Genomic DNA, 18,159 nt, shown 5'->3' on the forward strand with positions numbered 1-18,159 from the left:
TCTTTTTTAAATTTTTTTATCTTGTTTTTATGTAGTAAATATTTCAGCTTTTATTTATATATATATATTTTTCTGTAAAGCACATTGCGTTGCATTCCAAGTCTGAAATGTGCTGAAGTAAATACTTTGATTTTGAAGTTGAATGTAAGTCGCTCTGGATAAAGGTGTCTGCTAAAGGCTTAAATTGTAAATGTAGCTGACAGGTCAGACCTTTTCAATTAAATGTTCTAATGTTAGTGTGAGTAGATCTCGTTTTCTGCCATGATCTCGCTCTGTCAGAGCTAAATAAGGCCATGCAGTAGCTCGGGCTGTGTTCGTTTTCAAGGTGACTTATACTGTAGTTAAATAGGGAATTATTCTCTGGTGATACCAAACCTCCATAATGTATAGCATACAACACGGCTCTCTTTGCTCTATGGAGACCTTGTGAATTATGAAGCTATGTCATAGAATTTACCTTAGTCACCCCGGGTTTTGTTTTACAGATTAAGGCTTACATATTTGGTTCTGTCACTATATAGAGAAGTTGTTTTCAAATATTATGGTTTGGTCTAAGTTCCCATTTTGAGGTACTGCTAGAATTACCAGGAAGTACTTCTGATATTTGTTGACCCTTGGTATTAAGGGGGATCTCCAACTTCAACATCTGACCAGGTGCTATACCATCTTTTGGAGTTGTAGAAATGGATGTCTTACTACTTCTGTCAGCTACAGCTGACTCATTCCTTGAGTTTTTTTAATGTATGTGATTTATTGTTTTCAAAGTAGTCATGTATTGATTTGACGCTATCAGGAGGTTTTGTCATGTGGATTGACATGGTTTAGCCCTTGGTGTTGCTCCACTATAGTGTAGTAGACCTCTTAGTAAACTCAAACACCACTTTAACGTCTAAATGTCTTGCCTCCTACGTCCTCATCTCACCACCAGGAGGACCCTTGTCTTACATTCATTCTTTCTTTGTGTGATTTACAGATGCGCTAGCCAACGCCAAGGAGGAGAATGTCAACATCCACGCCACCCTGGACAAGACCCTGGAGGACCTCAACAGCTTCTGAGTGGCTCCTGGCCTCTCCACCACCACCTCTTACTGCTCCACCCCCTCACCTCTGGCCCTGTCTCTCTGTCTGTGCTGGCTGACTGTTTAGCGTGGGGGGTGTTCATTGTTTTTGGTGAAGGTAGCACTTTCTTCAGTCCACACCTAGCCAAATGTTTCTCCCCAGTAGACCAAAATGGCTGACCGCCCCTCCCACATTCCACCCCAGTATCTGGATGCTCTCCGGATGAGCACCCCCCTTTATAGCCTCTTCATAGCTTTCTTTTAGTCTTAAAAGGGCAACATTTACTCAAGCACCCACATCTTAAGTGTCTCACAGGTTTCTAATATTCACATTCCAGCTTAGGTGTGTGATTTGTGTTTTGAGGCCATTCCTATGATCTTTCTTTGGCTGCTAGCTGTTTTAGCCGTTAGCGTTTTAAATACATTGAGGCTTTTCTCTCTTTCTGATAACCCTTGTTACGGGGATATTTGGTGTCCACTGGGACACATATGAAGGTGGCGAGGGTAATAACTCTTACCTAATTATGTCTCCCTTTTGGTATGGGACCACCATTTTGATCATCAACTCTCCCTCTGTTATCCCCATCTGAACCACTTGCCCTACCATCTCGCCTCAAACTCTTGTCCCCCTCTAACCACTCACCTTCTGCTGGAACATCCTTACACAAGCACTGCTTTTCTACTGTGCCAATGCCCAGAGGGTCCACAACTGTGCTACCTTTTCAAGTATTTTGTGTTAATTTACAAGTAAGGGTTGGGGGGTGACATGTTTATTTCTTATAAGGGAGAAGTGTTTTGTTTAGTTGCATGACATTTGTATTTTTGTTATCTGGAGTCATTTTCCAAAAAGGGCCAATGTCTCAAGTTACTGTAAACTGAATGTTCCCCCCCAGTTAACTTCCCCTTCAAGATCAGGAAATGTAATTGTGAATGAGTTGTAGGTCATTGAAGGGATATAAATGTTGTATAGCTTCAGACAGAATTGAATGCAGATATTCTAGCCAATTGCAGCTGTAGTCCTCTAAACTAATTGTTATTTTTCCCGATAAGATGTGGGGGAGGGGAGTGATCAGCTAATCACTACGCATTCCACTGCCAAAATGGAAGCATAGGGGCCAATGAATAGGGAGAAGGGACACAAGGGTATTATCTAAACTTTATCAGTATAGGCTAAACTTTTTTTTTTCTGCAAATGAAGTGAACTGCAAACCTTATAAAATTTAAAGAAATAAAAAGTAAAATATTGCATCAAGTTTAACTGGACATTTTCACTCGACGCCAAGGGTGTAAACATTGTGTTACCAGTAATGTTTTCATTGTAATAATTATGACACACAAATGGACACCATTTAAAAAATAAAATAAAGAACCACGATTTGTATTGACATTCCAAAATATTTTTTTCCCATTTATTTTCTTCAGTTTGACACAACTCCAATAAACTCTTAATTTAGAAATTGAGTGCTATGGAGTTGCTCTTTCAAAATGTGAACATTGATTCCCTCATGTCTACTTTAAATGTTTTACGAACTAACACTTACCCTGCTATTAGAACATTGATCATGTCTGTCTAGTACATTTAATCCTGTTGAATGGGTGTGTAATGCAGTATTGTGCTAATTTTTACCATGGGTCAACATATGTGCACTTTCCAGGTTTCCAGTTAATCTTCTAGCTATTTACAACTAAAATTCTTATTTTCTAGTAGCCTATTTTACAATCTAAGACTATTAAATGGCACAATGACACTTATACAAGTACAGATTAAGTCATCTGCACATTAGGTCTTGATGACATTTGCCTCCTGCATGGAGGACATCACTAAGTACAGGTAAACACCAAAATAAAGGAAACTCCAACGTACATCAATTAATAGGGCACCAGAAAAGTTTCAATGCACCATGGCAGCTATTAAAGTGTTGAACTTTATTGGATGAATGTGACAGTCACATCTCTTCTAGCCTTGGTAGCCAAAATGATGGGCTACTGGGCATTTTTATACATCACCCTAAGCATGATGGGATGTTTTAATTGCTTAACTCAAACCACACCTGTGTGGAAGCACCAGCTTTCAATATACTTTATTTTCTCAAGTGTTTAATTTTGGCAGTTGTGTGTGTGATCCATGTAAATTCATATCGGTCAGTGCTAATATACACACCTTTCATGTTTGGGTTTTTGATCAGATTTTAGTATTCTTGCCCTGCTACTTAGTTGATAGTACAGAACACTGTAGAGAAATAAATACTACATATTCCCACTTTCTGCTGCTCCTCAGTGTGACAAAGATGTTCTAGGATTTTCACAGAAAATAGTGTAATGTATACCCAACTACACTTTCCAACAATAAGAGCCTTCAGCAAGTTCCTACATCTGTGTAATGGCCCCTCTAATTCAGTCTTCTTTCACCTTTTCTTTGGCTATTGAGAGCAGCCCAGTAGCAAGCTGCTCCTCCAGTTGGGATCCATCGCCCTCATTTTTGATTATCCAATCAAAATCCACTCCTTGGTCGAGCCCACATTCAGACTCTGCATCATCTATTCCTGCAGAGAGAGAGGGTGTGGTGTTGATTGTCGTTGAAGAGGTATTGTATTTCTCTCAAAAGTAAATAACATTATTACCCTATCAGAGTAGGTATTGCACCTGTTGTGAACTCCCAGCCCCTCTCCCTCCGTGTCTCTTCTGAGGCCTCCACCCGAACACAGCGAGACTGACTAGGATACTCCCTCCAGAACCACTGCAGGTCTGACAGACGCCGCGTATCACTCACAATCTGGGGCACAATAGAGATTAGAGAAAGTATAATGGTAGAGGACAATATATGATGCTTCAACTGCTCATCAGGCAGTGTCTGGAAAAGTTATTTGGTCAGGTTCACCAACACTAAATATGCAGATGGTCAGTTTCTAATAGCAAGTAAGACCTGACTCAAAAGACTTGCGTTTGACAAATTGTACATGGCAGGACTTGGTTTGTAGTGTGTTGCCCCATAACAGTGGATCAATTGAGAATTTTGTTATCTTACCCAGATAGGCTGCTGGGCCTCCTTGATGGCCACACGACAGAAGAACCCTGGGTCCTTCTCCCTCTGCTTCTCACCCCACTGGATCATGTCAGCACGGTACTTCTCCTTGTACTCACCTGCTCCCAACAGCTCATCAAAGTCCAATCCATGGTCCTATAGGCATAGTGGGTAATATAAGGAGAGACAGTGGTAGTGTTCCTCCATTCACTAGTAGTGGGTATTGTAGACCCAACTGGGCATGCAGGCTTTTGTTCCTGCCCAGCGCTTAATGTCTGATCGATTATCTGAATTCGTGTTGTATTAGATGGAACACAAGCCTGCACACCGAGGATCGGCCAGGATGATGTAGCACAACTGTACACAAGTACCAACCTGTGCGTATTGCTGTTTAAGAGGACCCGAGAGACGCAAGATACAGCATACATCTGGACCTAGTCTGATAGAAAATAAACATAAATCACATTGTTAAACGAATATAACATGTGATAGAGCATTCAATTCAGCGATAATAGCTTTGATAGGTTTGTAAACAGTATGTCAATAGTACCTTTGGTGAATCAAATCCGTCACGTAATCTTTTCCAGATTTGCGTTTCCCGCTAAATAAAAGGATGAGTTTGGGTTCTACTGTCGCCATCGAAAAAACGTTGCAGCAACCAATTTATGTGTTTTATTTTTCATACAGTGTAGCTAGCCTCTTCGTGTACAAATTAACCGTACTTGCATGCATTATGGTTGGTTGGGCTACAGTAATATACATATAACAGGCGCCATTAAATATAAAATGTGCTCATTTGATCGAATTTCTTCGAGAAAATATATATTTCAATACTTTTACTATATTAATTTATTTATTTAAAGATGTAGTCATTCTTATAATTGATACACTTTAAAAAAAATATGGACAAACGTTGGTTAAAAAAACTGTCATGCGAGGTTTACGGTAACAGATCGCCATCATATCATGGACCTTACCATTGACATGCGGAAATAGGGTGATCATATGAAATATAAAATATGTAATGGTTTCTTTAATGACGACAACATCAAATTGAATATGTGAATGCAAAATTAATAGGGATATTGTGCTGATATTGAAAGAAAAAGTATTATAAATACGTAAAATGACTCAAGACAGTCTGACTAAGATCATGGGACCACCTACTTTATACTCAATAACCCTCTCCCCTTCTATACCCTACTGAAATCAGGGCACAAGTCAAATCAAATTTAGAAAACATGGCATCCACTTTACTGGGACGGGTGTCATCAATATTTAAAATTGATTTAACCTTGCTATTGAAGAGTCTTGTCTACAGACGGGTAAACATTGCCACCGAGATGAATGCAATAACTACCAAATCACATAAAAAACGTATTTGTTGTGTAAGTTAGCTAGCTAGCTGCTAGTTTAGCAGCAGGTTGTTGTTAGTTGGCTAGCTAACTGTTAGGTGTGCTTCTATGGGAAAGCTGTGCAGCAGCTTACACATTATTTCCGATGTTGACAGACATGAGTGCATTTTGCAATATTTCTGGCATAGCTATCTACATTTGTTCCAGTGTTCTGCTACAGGTACATTGCTGAGAAGTGTAGGGGCAGTTGACGATATGACTACTTTTGTGATGTTCATGCAAGAGCACATACTAAAGTAAATACTAAACCTGTGTAGGCAGCTTGCTGTGTGTTCTCACAGCCAGACATGTAAGCATCTCAACCTTTCCCCCAGCCCCCTCTCCACTGGGAATGTGAGCACCCCCACTGTTGGAGGAGTAGAGTGCGTCACAGTGGTGTTTATTAATATAAGTAATTGCTCTTACTAATGCATTTGTTTGATAGGAAAGACAATTAGTTTTTAATTCAATGGCCTCTATGCTACTTGTAGATGTGCAAGTTCAAATATAGCACAAGTACGAGTTCTTATATAGTGCAGGAGAACAGCAAGCCCGGTTTAAAAAACCCCACATAAAGCAGCATCTCATGGCACAACACCTCTCCCCATGTGACCGAACAGTACTTGTGTGTATTTACTGACATTTATGTGTAACTGATAGATGCACACACACACACTACATGTTAAGTATTTTTTTTTTGTCTGTGATGTCTTTTTCTTTATGTGTCGGACCCCAGTTGGCGTCCGCTAATGGGCGTCCTAATGAATCAAATCAAAATCTGTGACTCACAACATCCCTTTTCAGCTGGTTCAGTAATACACGTTTTTGTGTGTTATCCCATTTACTCGCCTTAAACAGCTGTTCAGCAGTGGGACTAGGTCATTGAGTGAGACTGGACCCCCCCCCGGCTAAATTCTTTCCTGCAAATGAGGGATCAATGCTGGTCCCTGGGACTTACAAAGACAAAGTGGCCTTTATCACAGGAGGAGGAATGGGGTTGGAAAAGGCATGACCACAACACTGTCAGCACTAGGGGCAGAGTGTGTCATCGCTAGTAGGTGAGTGGAAACTCGGTAGTCAGTCGGGCTATAAATCCCAACTTTAGGTCAACACTACTGCTGCTGCCTTGCTCTCAAATGAGAAAATCACACATTTTTTGTGTAATTTCTAGAAAACTGGACGTTTTGAAAAAGACTGCAGAGGAAATTACAGCCCAGACAGGAAATAAGGTACTACTAATACTGATCAATTTCCCACATTGAATGCATTCATTATCCAAGAGTTCTAGATACTGATAAATCAGTATGATATCTGCTTTAAGTAGTGTTTGATACTTCAAGACTATCTGCAGGTCCATGCTGTGCAGTGTGATGTTAGAGACCCCAAGTCAATTGAAGCTGCTGTGGACCAACTGGTGGAGGTTGCTGGTCTCCCTGATGTACATAGGTACAGATCAGAGACGATTTTCTCTAAAATGTGGTACGCTTCGCTGTTCTAGATGTACTGGTCAATAATACTCCATTTGCTTGGTAAATATCATCCTCCTTTCTCGTTCCTCTAGGTGGTGATCAACAACGCTGCAGGGAACTTCATCTCCCCGTCAGAGAAGCTGTCTGCCAACGCATAGAGGACCATCACAGACATTGTCCTGAACGGCCGGCCTTCATCACCCTGGAGCTGGGCAAGAGGCTGATACTGGCCGAGAAGGGTAAGCACCAGAGCTATCTGATGGAGCCCATAAGCACAGATCTAGGATCAGCTTTACCGTCCCCATTTATTTGTGTTGTAATGTATTATGTAGTGCTGCCACCAGGGGGCAGTAAAGATTCACAATTTGCCTACAACTCCTGGACATTTGATCCTCAGTAGTATAACAAGTGATGAACAACCCAGAACATTGGTGTGGATGTAAGTGTAACATGAATCTCTGTTTTCTATTTAAGTGTGTAATATTGACAGTGATTGAGCCTCAATATGAAATGCTTGAGCACTTTTCCATTCTCTTGGTCATAGTCTAGCATCACTCCTGTTATCTACTGCCCTTGTGCCCTAAGCTCCTCTTGGCTTTGCGTGCATGCACCCTCCCATTCATTCTCAGCCTCTTTTTTGTCTCCTCTCTCAGCTGTCCCTGGATAAAGGGGCAATGATATGTAAGGGGAGGATCGGAGAAGCCTTGGCTCTCATGCATTGTTGTGCCTATTTATATGTGTGTGTGTGTGGATAAGCTTTATTATTCATTTGAATATCCCAGCCCTTCTCTATTACTGTGGCTTTTCCATCTGCCCTCAGCACTGCAATTAGGCAAATCACAATTAAGCAATTATCTTGGAGTACAAAGAAAAAAACATGCCATCACACTAGAGGCCCTATTCAATCTGATCTGATGTTTTTCCAAAACAGCCATTCTTCCAACAGTGCAAGAAAGCATATTTGAATTGATACCCAGGTGTCTGTTCTTCTTTCATACTATTAGGATTATTCTATTGCAGGGGTGGATAAACGTTTTGGCTTGAGGGCCACATCAGGATTTTGAAATTGAACGGAGGGTCACACATTTTTTATTTGATCGATTTGTTCGTCAAAATCAATTTGCGAGCCAAAAATAATAATTTCCCTCCCTGTTCTATCGGCTACATAAGTCTAAATGTGCTTTTATCACAGTACAAGAAAGTTGCTTTGTATCTTTACCTGGCAGCTTGACTCCAGGCTTTGATTAAATAGTCTCCCAGACAAACAATCTCCTTCCACTACCCCATGTCATTTGTTTATTGATTCAGAAATTACTCTTGACTCGTGTTAAATCTATTGCAGTGTAATCTGGCCACCCCACATAGCCTGGTTCCTCTCTAGGTTTCTTCCTAGGTTTTGGCCTTTCTAGGGAGTTTTTCCTAGCCACCGTGCTTCTACACCTGCATTGCTTGCTGTTTGGGGTTTTTAGGCTGGGTTTCTGTACAGCACTTTGAGATATCAGCTGATGTACGAAGGGCTATATAAATAAATACATTTGATTTGATTAATCTGGCCCACAACAGCCACCATGTTTTATGAAAGGGAAAGGGGGATACCTAGTCAGTACAACTGAATGCATTCAACTGAAATGTGTCTTCCGCATTTAACCCAACCCCTCTGAATCAGAGAGGTGCGGGGGGCTACCATAATCATCATCCGTGTCTTTGGCGCTCGGGGAACAGTTGGTTAAATGCCTTGCTCGGGGGCAGAACGACAGATTTATACCTTGTCAGTTCAGGGATTCGATCTACAGTAGCAACCTGTCAGTTACTGGCCCTACGCGCTAACCACTAGGCTACCTACCGCCCCCTGAGCTGTGCAGGATATAAAAGCCTATTGAAATGTACAATGACTAACTGCAGCTCTCAGGTCATTGGAGGATCAAGTCAGCCTATGACTGTCTAATGAAGAGAATAATTAATTGGTTTGAACTGGGATCAGTTGTAAATTATAGGGATGTACATGATGACACATTGACACATTGCTGGGCATATACTGCACATATTTTTGTTTCTTTGTGGTATTTACACACATTGTGTTTGTAGGTGCTGCGTTTCTGGCCATCACCACCATCTACGCAGAGAACGTCTCTGGATTTGTGATTCCCAGCGCGGCTGCTAAGTCAGGAGTGGAAACTCTGTGCATGTAAGTATTTCCAAAGAGGCACTACCAAAAACCTATCACCGGTTTAGGACCTGTTTCCCTGTCCTAAACCAACTTGTAACCCCTATCACTAGTCTTCTTAACAGAGGCAGAATTGCACCCACCACACGTAGACATCCACACTGGCCTCATTTGAAAAGATTTGGCTCTCTCACTTATCAAACGCCTTATGAACACTAATGCATTTTTAAAGAGAAGCAGTCATTAGCATAACGAAGGTCCAGGAACATTTAATTAACACTAAAGTGTGTCTCTCTCTCCCGATCCCCCTCCAGTAGGATTTAGACAATAATGAAGACGGATGGGGTGTGTGTGTATGTACCTTGTTCGTTCACACACGTGTGAATCCATTAGTGGGTGTGAGAACCCAATAAAATCCTAAATGGGACCGACACCTTTCATGTGAAGACAGGGATGCTCTTATCAAATTAAGAATACACCTTCTTAATGAACCTCTGAGGGCTTTTACCGAAAGAAAGATCCCGCTCAATATTAGTCCGTATCAATCCCGTTGAAAGAGTTAATGACACTGAAAGGTTTCCCCATAAACCCAGGGGCCTGGGATTGATAAATGGGGGAACTATTCGTGTCTCTCACAATCACGTCCCTTTTGTACCTTGATATGTTTGACGTCCTATACAAGTGACCGCAGTGTGTGTGCGGGTTCCAGACTAGCTGGAATGCCATTTAAGGTTACGCTTGAATCCAAAATAAAGGAAACACTTGAGTAAATGAGGGATAAAGTCTATTGAAAGCAGGTTGTTCCACCCATGTGTGGTTAATTAAGCAGTTAACATCCCATCATGCTTGGGTGTCATGCATAAAAATGCCTGGTTGCCCAGTAACATTAAAAGAGGGGTCTTAAAGGAGCATATGGGGTTTGTGTAGTGGCATACTGGAGAGTTACCTGGTCGGTCCATTCATGCAGTCTTTTTTTCCTGTGTGAAGGAGCGCTATTATCCGATAAAGGACCCCCCCATATGAATTCACTCACACCAAAAAAGTGACCCCTCTATTTTGTGAAGGCAGCAGCAGCCAAATTCCATGCTCATTTATTGCGCCAGGCATCTCAGGGGAGAGCTAGCCTATTTTTAGATCCTACTCTTTCATTACAGTTTTTTGTGCGGAGGGTTTCAAGAAACTAGAGGGAATGAATCAATTCAACAAGCACCACCCTCGGCGCCTCTCACTATAATGTTCCCAGAATGACATGGAATGACTAAAGCACTCCTGGCATCTACTTTTTGGCACCCCAGCTTTTTCTGCTTGAATAGTCGAGATGTATTTTGTTTTTAGGTGCAGCTAGTTACCCTCCAATCATATTAGACTTAGACTGAAGGCCCCATTTGTGAGTGATTACCTATGAGAATATTTAGCAGGTAGTGCCTCACTCCTAGGCCCAAGTCTAAACTGATTCCTTGAGCCTACACTAGACCCTCTTTATTAGTACATGCAGTAGTGGTAGTTCTTGATGTCTTTTTCTTCCTTTTTTCCCTGTGTGTGTTATTGTATGTGCATATGTAAACAAACTACTGTTTGTTTCTCAGGTCTTTGGCTGCGGTGTGGGTGAGGTACGGCTTGAGGTTTAATGTCATCCAGCCAGGACCAATCAGAACCAAGGTAACAGACACAACTCTGGCATGAATCTTTACAAATATACTGTGTTGACATTTCAAAAAATAAATAATAATAAATAAATATCATCTTTAAATCTTTCCCTTTCTAGTCTTATCTTGGCTTATGAATGTGTAATTAGCTATGTCTTGTGACCTCTTCTCTTTGTGTAGGGGGCCTTCAGTCGTCTCGATCCTGCGGGCATGTTTGAGAAGGCCATGATCGGCAGGATACCCGTGGGCAGGCTGGGCACGCCCGGAGAGATTGCCAACCTGGCAGCCTACCTGTGCAGTGACTATGCCTGCTGGGTGTCTGGAGCGGTAAGAGAATGTGTGTCTGTCTGTCTTGATAAGCTAAGCAGGCAGTAGAGACCAATCACTATGTTAGCTGAATGCCTGCCTTGCAGAATGGGTATCTGGAAATTGCAGATGTCAGTAAGTCCTTCACTGTAAATGACATTCAAAGTGCACTAGGATTAACCAATGCAGGTATAGGGATGGACTATGGCTAAGGGAAAAATGATGAGTCAACATTCACATAAATCGTGTTCTTCTCTTTAGTTGTGCCCATTCTCTTATATTTACAGATCTTACGAATGGAGGTTGGAGATTATGTCTCCATGGCAGGAGAATTCAATGATCTGAGGAGGGTGTGTGCTGGAACTAACTTAGTAAACCCTGTTCCACTGTCAGGACCGGAACTTTAACACTAAAAAGTCATATGAACATAGAATGATAATTTGAAGGCATTGCTACCTTTTGCATAATCTCTGTTCTGTTATGCGATTAACTATTGATTCAGTAACAAGATTGCAAGTGAGCTGTTGGGGAAATCAGCCTAATTTTATGACAGATGTTAGTTTATGGATATGTGGGTCAGGTTGTGCTAGTTTTAACTTGCTGTGTTGTGTGTGTCAGGTCACTAAGGAGCAGTGGGCTATGATGGAGACCATGATCAGGGGCACCAAGGGATCCTAAAAAGTCAAGATGGGAACATGATACTAACTCTAACCACTGTTAATGCTCCAGGGAAACACAGGCACACAGGTACTGTACACACAGACAATCTTTCCCTCTGTTTCTGACCGACAGTTGAAGTCGGAAGTTTACATACACTTAGGTTGGAGTCATTAAAACTCGTTTTTCAACCACTCCACGAATTTCTAATTAACAAATTATAGTTTTGGCAAGTCGGTTAGGACATCTACTTTGTGCATGACAATTGTTTACAGACAGAAATCACAATTCCAATGGGTCAGAAGTTTACATACACTAAGTTGACTGCTTTTAAACAGCTTGGGGAAAAAATCCAGGAAATGATGTCATGGCTTTAGAAGCTTCTGATAGGCTAATTGACATCATTTGAGTCAATTGGAGGTGTACCTGTGGATGTATTTCAAGGCCTACCTTCAAACTCAGTGCCTCTGCCCGACATCATGGGAAAATCAAAAGGAATCAACCAAGACCTCAGAAAAACAATTGTAGACCTCCACAAGTCTGGTTCATCCTTGGGAGCAATTTCCAAATGCCTGAAGGTACCACATTCATCTGTACAAACAATTGTACCCAAGTATAAACACAATGGGACCACGCAGCCCTCGTACCGCTCAGGATGGAGACGAGTTCTGTCTTCTAGAGATGAACGTACTTTGGTGCGAAAATTGCAAATCAATCCCAGAACAACAACAAAGGACCTTGTGAAGATGCTGGAGGAAACAGGTACAAAACTATCTGTATCCACAGTAAAACGAGTCCTATATCGACATAACCTGAAAGGCTGCTCAGCAAGGAAGAAGCCACTGCTCCAAAACCGCCATAAAAGAGTCAGATTACGGTTTGCAACGGCACATGGGGACAAAGATCATACTTTCTGGAGAAATGTCCTCTGGTCTGATGAAACAAAAATAGAACTGTTTGGCCATAATGACCATCGTTAAGTTTGGAGGAAAAAGTGGGAGGCTTACAAGCCTAAGAACACCATTCCAACCGTGAAGCACGGGGGTGGTAGCATCATGTTGTGGGGGTGCTTTGCTGCAGGAGGGACTGGTGCACTCCACAAAATAGATGGCATCATGAGGTAGGAAAATAATGTGGATATATTGAAGCAACATCTCAAGACATCAGTCAGGAAGTTAAAGTTTGGTCGCAAATGGGTCTTCCAAATGGACAATGACCCTAAGCATACTTCCAAATGTGTGGCCAAATGGTTTATGGACAACAAAGTCAAGGTATTGGAGTGGCCATCACAAATCCCTGACCTCAATCCTATACAAAATTTGTGGGCAGAACTGAAAAGGCATGTGCGAGCAAGGAGGCCTACAAACCTGATTCAGTTACACCAGCTCTGTCAGGAGGAATGGGCCGAAATTCCCCAACTTATTGTGGGAAGCTTGTGGAAGGCTACCCAAAACGTTTGACCCAAGTTAAACCATCTAAAGGCAATGCTACCAAATACTAATTGAGTGTATGTAAACTTCTGACCCACTGGGAATGTGATGAAAGAAATAAAAGCTGAAATAAATAATTCTCTCTACTATTATTCTGATTTTTCACATTCTTAAAATAAAGTGGTGATCCTAACTGAACTAAGACAGGGAATGTTTACGAGGATTAAATGTCAGGAATTGTGAAAAACTGAATTCAAATGTATTTGGCTAAGGTGCATGTAAACTTCCGTCTTCAACTGTAGAACAGAGATTATACCATGTCAGGGAATATGGCTACAGGATCGACACACACACACACACACACACACCCCACCACCACCACCTCACTCTGAGATTCTACAGTTGTGGCCAAAAGTTTTCAGAATGACACAAATATAAATTTTCACCAAGTCTGCTGCCTCAGTGTCTTTAGATATTTTTGTCAGATGTTACTATGGAATACTGAAGTATAATTACAAGTATTTCATAAGTGTCTAAGGCTTTTATTGACAATTACACAAAGTTGATGCAAAGAGTCAATATTTGCAGTGTTGACCCTTCTTTTTCAAGACCCCTGCAATCCGCCCTGTCAATTAACTTCTGGGCCATATCCTGACTGATGGCAGCCCATTCTTGCATAATCAATGCTTGGAGTTTATCAGAATTTGTGGGTTTTTGTTTGTCCACAAGGATTGACCACAAGTTCTCAATGGGATTAAGGTCTGGGGAGTTTCCTGGCCATGGACCCAAAATATCAATGTTTTGCTCCCCGAGCCACTTAGTTATCACTTTTGCCCTATGGCAAGGCACTCCATCATGCTGGAAAAGGCATTGTTCATCACCAAACTGTTCCTGGATGGTTGGGAGAAGTTGTTCTCGGGGGATGTGTTGGTACCATTCTTTATTCATGGCCGTGTTCTTAGGCAAAATTGTGAGTGAGCCCACTCCCTTGACTGAGAAGTAACCCCACACATGAATGGTCTCAGGATGCTTTATTCCTGAGCAAGCTCTGTACTGGTGGTTCCCCGATCCCGCAGCTAAATCAACTTTAGGATATGATCCTGGCGCTTGCTGCTTTTCTTGGGCGCCCTGAAGCCTTCTTCACAACAATTGAACCGCTCTCCTTGAAGTTCTTGATGATCCGATAAATAGTTGATTTAGGTGCAATCTTACTGGCAGCAATATCCTTGCCTGTGAAGCCTATTTTGTGCAAAGCAATGATGACGGCTTGTGTTTCCGTGCAGGTAACCATGGTTGATAAAGGAAGAACAATGATTCCATGCACCATGCACCACCCTCCTTTTGAAGCTTCCAGTCTGTCCAGTCTGTTACAGAGTGATCTCCAGTCTTGTCCTCGTCAACACTCACACCTGTGTTAACGAGAGAATCACTGACATGATGTCAGCTGGTCCTTTTGTGGCAGGGCTGAAATGCAGTGGAAATGTTTTTTGGGGATTCACTTTTTGCATGGCAAAATGGGACTTTGCAATTAATTGCAATTCATCTGATCACTCTTCATAACATGCTGGGGTATATGCAAATTGCCATTGAGGCAGCAGACTTTTTGAAAATTCATATTTGTGTCATTCTCAACACTTTTGCCCACACCTGTACTGGCTACAGCACTCCCTGGATGAAACTGGCTTGTCATTGGTTGAAAAACCTGTCCGTTCCTACAATTGACTTGGTATTTTGCCAGTAACGTATATCATTTGTTTTTACAGTGATGCCTTGAAAATAATGAATTCTGTTCTTTAAAAAAAACATGTTTCAATGGCCTATTTAAGTTGGACACCAGTAATGCTATTCATTGCTGTTAAGTGATTGTCTTGTGCTCTGTGTGTACAATACGTGAGCTTTACATGGATTTGTATGGAGTATGTTGAATAAAAGACAGGAGACATTTTATATGTCTCTGATGCATTCTTATATAATTCTCAGCCACCTAATGTGACAGAGCGTTCGATGGATTGACACTATTCATTTACTCCCAAGCTGCTCTATCATTATTTTAGTTACTCTGACAAATCAATAGTCTAAATGCTGACATAGGCTTGTATGGATCTAATACACTGCTAAGCTGTTATAAATAAATAACCAAAATAAGATGTTCTTGGTCAGAAGTGGGATTTGTAGCAAGTTGAAAAGCTTGTCGAATGCATAATCATTGATGAACCGTTTAAATGCTTCGTAAATGTGTTTTTAATATTCTTTGAAGTAATCACTGATGTGCCAAGGCTTCATTGGTGAAAGTAAAAGGATGGAAACACAGCCTTCACGCATCCAATCACATACCGATTTGTTACCTCAAGAAAGGATGTGATACATTTTGACAACCTTGGAATTGGGCCTAAGCCTTTTATCGGTGCACCATACGTGACGCTAAATGAAAATGTCGCCAAACGTGAAGTAGCCCATGTCTCATTGTCAGGCATAGCGGGGAGCTGTCTTACTGTGATGTGTAGGCATTGTGCCAGTGAGATACTCTACAGAGGCACAGGGAGAACCCCACTCCCTCCCATCTCTATTTGTATTGTGCAAGTCACACTACTGTTATCTTTCAAACTCTCCATTTCCTTCCTGTTCTACTTCCCCCTCCTTCTTTACCTCCTTTAACTCTTTCCCTTTCATTCCTCTTCCCCCTGTCTGTCTGAACCCCCTCCCCCACTCATCCTTACATTTTCTATTTCATTTTCCTCCCTTCCTGTATTCAAAGCCTTCTCTTACAGTTGGAGCGTGGTGGATTGTCAGGTCATATTTTCTCCTTTCCGCCAGCAGACCTTGTCCTCCCCCACTGAACAGAGGGTGCTTGACTGTGTCTGATGCCATAGGACAACACCAAACAACCACAACGGAGGAAACGTCCTTTCAATCCAACACAAAGCACCAGTTCACTGACCCTCCTGCTAAAGCTGTGTGTATGTGTCTCACAGTGTTGGAATATCTCCAGGATAAACACTATTACTCTGATTGTGGTGTCAGCAACACTTAGCTGAGAAAATGAAATGTGGTGGAGTTTTATTTACCTATCCTATGAGGTTTGTGGAAATGTCCAATTGAAAAAACTACAATTCCATCTGGTTATTCCTATGTCATCTTTAATTGTGTTCAACCATTGTCCAATTTGTTTGCAGAATCTCCATTGACCATGCTTTTAAGGTCAGGGGTATGCCTGTTCTGTGTCGAGGGAAACAGGCATCAATATATAGAGTGGAACAGTACCTTGCTTTGATTAAGTACAATTAGCTCTCCCATAATGCAGCGTGTTCCCCTCTTCCTACTTCATACCCCTACCCTTTCACGTACCAGAGTTCCATTAGGTACAGTCACACACTTCACACCTGCTACATTTAACCTTTATTTAACTAGGCAAGAACATAATGCAGCTAAACTCAGATAAGCCATCGCTATACATTTACCAACTCTCAAATCTGGACCCCTACAAATAAGCCGGGCTAGACAATCTGGACCCTTTCTTTCAAAAAATTATCTGCCGAAATTGTTGCCACCCCTATTACTAGCCTGTTCAACCTCTCTTTCGTGTCATCTGAGATTCCCAAAGATTGGAAAGCAGCTGCAGTCATCCCCCTCTTCAAAGGGGGGGACACTCTTGACCCAAACTGCTACAGACCTATATCTGTCCTACCAAGGTCTTCGAAAGCCAAGTCAACAAACAGATTACCAACCATTTCGAATCTCACCATACCTTCTCTGCTATGCAATCTGGTTTCGGAGCTGGTCATGGGTGCACCTCCGCCACGCTCAAGGTCCTAAACGATATCTTAACCGCCATCGATAAGAAACATTACTGTGTAGCCGTATTCATTGATCTGGCCAAGGCTTTCGACTCTGTCAATCACCACATCCTCATCGGCAGACTCGACAGCCTTGGTTTCTCAAATGATTGCCTCGCCTGGTTCACCAACTACTACTCTGATAGAGTTCAGTGTGTCAAATCGGAGGGTCTGCTGTCCGGACCTCTGGCAGTCTCTATGGGGGTGCCACAGGGTTCAATTCTTGGACCGACTCTCTTCTCTGTATACATCAATGAGGTCGCTCTTGCTGCTGGTGAGTCTCTGATCCACCTTTACGCAGACGACACCATTCTGTATACTTCTGGCCCTTCTTTGGACACTGTGTTAACAACCCTCCAGGCAAGCTTCAATGCCATACAACTCTCCTTCCGTTGCCTCCAATTGCTCTTAAATACAAGTAAAACTAAATGCATTCTCTTCAACCGATCGCTACCTGCACCTACCCGCCTGTCCAACATCACTACTCTGGACGGCTCTGATTTAGAATACGTGGACAACTACAAATACTTAGGTGTCTGGTTAGACTGTAAACTCTCCTTCCAGACCCATATCAAACATCTCCAATCCAAAGTTAAATCTAGAATTGGCTTCCTATTTCGCAACAAAGCATCCTTCACTCATGCTGCCAAACATACCCTTGTAAAACTGACCATCCTACCAATCCTCGACTTTGGCGATGTCATTTACAAAATAGCCTCCAATACCCTACTCAACAAATTGGATGCAGTCTATCACAGTGCAATCCGTTTTGTCACCAAAGCCCCATATACTACCCACCATTGCGACCTGTACGCTCTCGTTGGCTGGCCCTCGCTTCATACTCGTCGCCAAACCCACTGGCTCCATGTCATCTACAAGACCCTGCTAGGTAGAATCCCCCCTTATCTCAGCTCGCTGGTCACCATAGCATCTCCGACCTGTAGCACACGCTCCAGCAGGTATATCTCTCTAGTCACCCCCAAAACCAATTCTTTCTTTGGCCGCCTCTCCTTCCAGTTCTCTGCTGCCAATGACTGGAACGAACTACAAAAATCTCTGAAACTGGAAACACTTATCTCCCTCACTAGCTTTAAGCACCAACTGTCAGAGCAGCAGATTACTGCACCTGTACATAGCCCACCTATAATTTAGCCCAAACAACTACCTCTTTCCCTACTGT

The 18,159-nt window shown here is 42.1% G+C and overlaps 2 protein-coding genes and 1 pseudogene across 5 annotated transcripts in view; 2 read left to right on the forward strand and 1 right to left on the reverse strand.

Annotated features, from left to right (window-relative positions):
• The window catches only part of LOC112228813 (tropomyosin alpha-3 chain), a 25,710-nt gene extending 23,277 nt beyond the window's left edge, over positions 1-2,433 (forward strand). For all 4 annotated transcript variants that reach the window (XM_024394478.2, XM_024394469.2, XM_024394512.2 and 1 more), the window contains one exon: positions 974-2,433. In XM_024394478.2, the coding sequence (XP_024250246.1) occupies positions 974-1,056 (83 nt within the window). In that variant the 3' untranslated portion in view covers positions 1,057-2,433. The remainder of the gene's footprint in view (positions 1-973) is intronic.
• pmvk (phosphomevalonate kinase) lies at positions 1,884-4,835 on the reverse strand. The gene is made up of 5 exons (XM_024394541.2): positions 4,631-4,835; positions 4,456-4,519; positions 4,084-4,236; positions 3,702-3,831; positions 1,884-3,601 (listed from the first exon to the last, which is right to left on the reverse strand). Exons 1-5 carry the CDS (start codon positions 4,717-4,719, stop codon positions 3,453-3,455), a joined length of 585 nt encoding a protein of 194 aa, XP_024250309.1. The 5' UTR covers positions 4,720-4,835; the 3' UTR covers positions 1,884-3,452.
• A 471-nt stretch (positions 4,836-5,306) lies between these two features.
• Positions 5,307-11,910, forward strand: LOC112228853 (annotated as a pseudogene).
• The last annotated feature ends 6,249 nt before the right edge of the window (positions 11,911-18,159 follow it).

This window comes from Oncorhynchus tshawytscha, linkage group LG03 (genome assembly GCF_018296145.1).
Source record: "Oncorhynchus tshawytscha isolate Ot180627B linkage group LG03, Otsh_v2.0, whole genome shotgun sequence".
NCBI classification, from domain to species: domain Eukaryota; kingdom Metazoa; phylum Chordata; class Actinopteri; order Salmoniformes; family Salmonidae; genus Oncorhynchus; species Oncorhynchus tshawytscha.

Coding starts and splice junctions, on each gene's coding strand:
- pmvk (XM_024394541.2), bottom strand. CDS start 4,719: ATGGCGACAGTAGAACCCAAACTCATCCTTTTATTTAGCGGGAAACGC. Junction 4,237..4,455: donor TTAAACAGCAATACGCACAG/GTTGGTACTTGT, acceptor CTATGCCTATAG/GACCATGGATTGGACTTTGA. Junction 3,832..4,083: donor AGGCCCAGCAGCCTATCTGG/GTAAGATAACAA, acceptor ATTGTGCCCCAG/ATTGTGAGTGATACGCGGCG.